General features: G+C 42.2%; 1 protein-coding gene across 1 annotated transcript; it reads left to right on the forward strand.

Moving 5' to 3' along the window:
* LOC133905336 (uncharacterized) lies at positions 1-629 on the forward strand. Its single transcript, XM_062347106.1, has one exon. It carries the CDS (start codon positions 207-209, stop codon positions 627-629), a length of 423 nt encoding a protein of 140 aa, XP_062203090.1. The 5' UTR covers positions 1-206.
* The last annotated feature ends 2,524 nt before the right edge of the window (positions 630-3,153 follow it).

Genomic DNA, 3,153 nt, shown 5'->3' on the forward strand with positions numbered 1-3,153 from the left:
ACCATAGATATCCGACTCGGACGGACGTAGTATGCCTTATATATAGTTTGTTCTCTACTGGAACACAAAGTACGTACTCCATCGGATGTTCAATATTTATACCTTATTTAATAGCTTGTAATTAGCTAGGATCATATATACCTGCACACCCCAAGTCCGTGCAAAAAATCAAGAGATCGAGAAAATTTTGTCGATCCGCTTTCGCTATGGACGGCGACGATTCGATGGGCTGGGTGACCGTCGCCTTGACTTATTTTGCCCTCGCGCTGATGTACGGCTGCCTGCTTGCCATGGCAGCCGCCGAGGCGGCGGCCTGCTTCCGGCGCTGGCGCGGCCGGCGCGACAACTTGCTCGCCGCCGAGCGGCTGCTGGAGAGCGTGGACGACGTCCCGTACCAGCAGCTGCCTGACGACGACGCAGACGAAGGCGGGTCGTCGTCGTGCGTGGTGTGCTTAGCGGAGTACGAGCGTGGCGAGAGGTGCTTCGTCCTGCCGGGCTGCGCCCACACGTTCCACAGAGGCTGCATCGCCCCGTGGCTACGCCAAGGAAAAAACACTTGCCCTATCTGTAGAGAAACCCTAGCTGCGCCAGCACAACAGTGCATTAACACTGCAGAGAACATGGTGTAGACTGTTGGTTCTTTAATTTGTTTTTCCTATATGTTGTAATGTTACATTTAATTAATCGCCTTTTTTCTTACTTTTATTTGGAAAAGATGATATTTTTCGCGCCCAAACAAAACTAGCCTGTTACAGGTGAGCAAGTTTCTCATTTTTTCTTCTGGATCCTTGTTTTTTTAGATAATGGAATAGTATTATCCCAGCCTCTACATCATCAGATGCATGCTGCCATTCATTATTACAAAATCTAAGCAAACGTCCAACCGACAATAAGATTGCAACATAACTTTTAGAAGATCCATGACAGATAGGAAAAGATACTCAAGCACAAATTCTATTACTACACTTCCATCCATGTTTGACAAAAATTCCCATCACTGTTGTCTCTAAAAGACGACAAGCAACATTTAAGTGATTGGATTCGTCCTCCTTCTGTACTCCCGGTCAGAAACGTGCCCAATGCGTAACACTGAACATAACCTGCATAGAAGAATGAATTGGCGCTTTGTCAAAAACCACATCATTTCTGCTTAACCTTATTGCCCAATATATCACACTTGCCCAACCATGTTCCCAGCATATTAGCCATACTAGTTGGAGGGCTCAAACCACAAGACACTTGAACCACACACCAAATGAATTTAGCAAAAGAACAATCGAAAAATAAATGTTATATTGTTTCATCAGCATTAAAAAACCACACTTTAGACTATCTTTTCATTGTCTTTTAGCCAGATTATCTTTTGTTAAAATTACCTCTTATTGCAAGTACAACATAAAGATCTTTATCTTCAAAGGAACCTTTAACTTCCAAATGACGTTCTTACGAGAAACAACATCATTGTTAATTAAGGTCTTATACATGGACTCAACTGAAAATCTTCCATTTTGAAGAAGAGACCACTTAAAAGTGTCTTGTTGTTCCTCAAGATGGACATTAACAACAATTGTAACCAAATCATGCCAAGCAATCAACTTGTCACCATATAAAGGTCTACGAAAAGAAACATTTAGATGCACCAAATTCATCACTTTAGCAACAGTTGTATTTTTCTTATTAACAATATTATAAAGATTTGGATATTTATTTTTGAAGGCCGATCGCCCTATCCAAACATCTTCCCAGAATCTAATCTGTCTCCTATTATGCAAGCTAAAAGAACCCAAGTTTAAGAAGTCTTGTTTGACCTTCATTAGACTCAACCAAAATTGTGAGTCCCTTGGATTCTTATCTACTCGAGCAATTGTCTTGGTTCGCAAATATTTATTCCTAAGATTTTTTTTTGCCAAAGGCCATCTTCATTTATTAATTTAAAAAGCTATTTACTCAGTAAGCACTTATTCAGCACATCCAGGTTTAGAATCCCAAGACCCCTTGATCCTTGGGTGTGCAGAGAATGCCCCATCTGGATAGCCTATATTTCTTTTTATGTTCCTCACATTGCCAAAAAAATCTAGATCTGTAGAAATCTAATTTCTTAAGAACTCCTCTTGGTACCTTAAAGAAAGATAACATAAACATAGCAAGACTACTCAAGACTGAATTGATTAACACTAATCTTTCTCTAACTGACATCAGTTTCCTTTCCAAGAACTTAATTTTTTTTCTGAAAGCAGCCTTCAACCTCTATCCAATCTCTATTAGAAATCGTCTTATGATGCATCAGAATCCCCAAAATACATAAAAGGGTATGAGCCCATATGACACCCAAAGATCTGAGAATACTCCTCTTCACATTGTTTAGCTTCCTATAACAAAATATCTCACTTTTATGAAAATTGATATTTAGGCTAGATAATTGTTCAAAAACACAGAGCAAGGGTTTCATATTCTTAGCCATCTCAAAATCATGTTCCATAAAAAGGATTGTGTCATCTGTATATTGCAAAATGGATAGGCCATCAACTAATTGAGGAACTACACTGTCGGAGGATTAACTCCTGTCACAGGGATCCCGAGAGACCTCTTTTTAGAGATTCGGCCGGAGGGATGATCCTGAATAAGCTCGTCGGAGGAATAAATGAGAATGAATGCAACGGCCGGTGGTGGGGGTGTCGATCTAGTGCAAGAAGAAGTAAATACACCAGAATTTAGACAGGTTCGGGCTGCACGGGGGCGTAATACCCTACTCCTGTATGGATGCTATAACTGTCCTGAGGAAGTCCCTCAAGGATGTTGTTGGTTACAAGAATTTTGGCCTAACTAAGAGCTTGAGGCTCCTTATTCTTCGGCTGGAACTGTGCTCAACCTTGCTCACAGTGTCTCTCTTGCGCTGTGTTCTTCGTGGGGTTGGGGTTCTTTTGCCGTTGTTCTCCCTCGTCTTCTGCTTCTGTGTTGCCGGCTATTTTAAGTACTCGCCGGCCACGACATGCCCCGAACGGAAAGGAGGGGGCTCGAGTTCCGAGACACCATAAATGGAAAGGGCGTCATCATTTCTTCTGGGTGAAGTGACCGGGGGTGGAAAATACGTCGCACGTCCGGTCGTCCGTCACCATAAATACCCTGGCAACAGGCGCCGTGGAGAGGGCCCAC

Source organism: Phragmites australis, chromosome 22, assembly GCF_958298935.1.
Source record: "Phragmites australis chromosome 22, lpPhrAust1.1, whole genome shotgun sequence".
Lineage (NCBI taxonomy): Eukaryota > Viridiplantae > Streptophyta > Magnoliopsida > Poales > Poaceae > Phragmites > Phragmites australis.

What these genes read in the sequence shown, in the direction of transcription:
- LOC133905336 (XM_062347106.1), top strand. Translation starts at nt 207, where the DNA reads ATGGACGGCGACGATTCGATGGGCTGGGTGACCGTCGCCTTGACTTAT.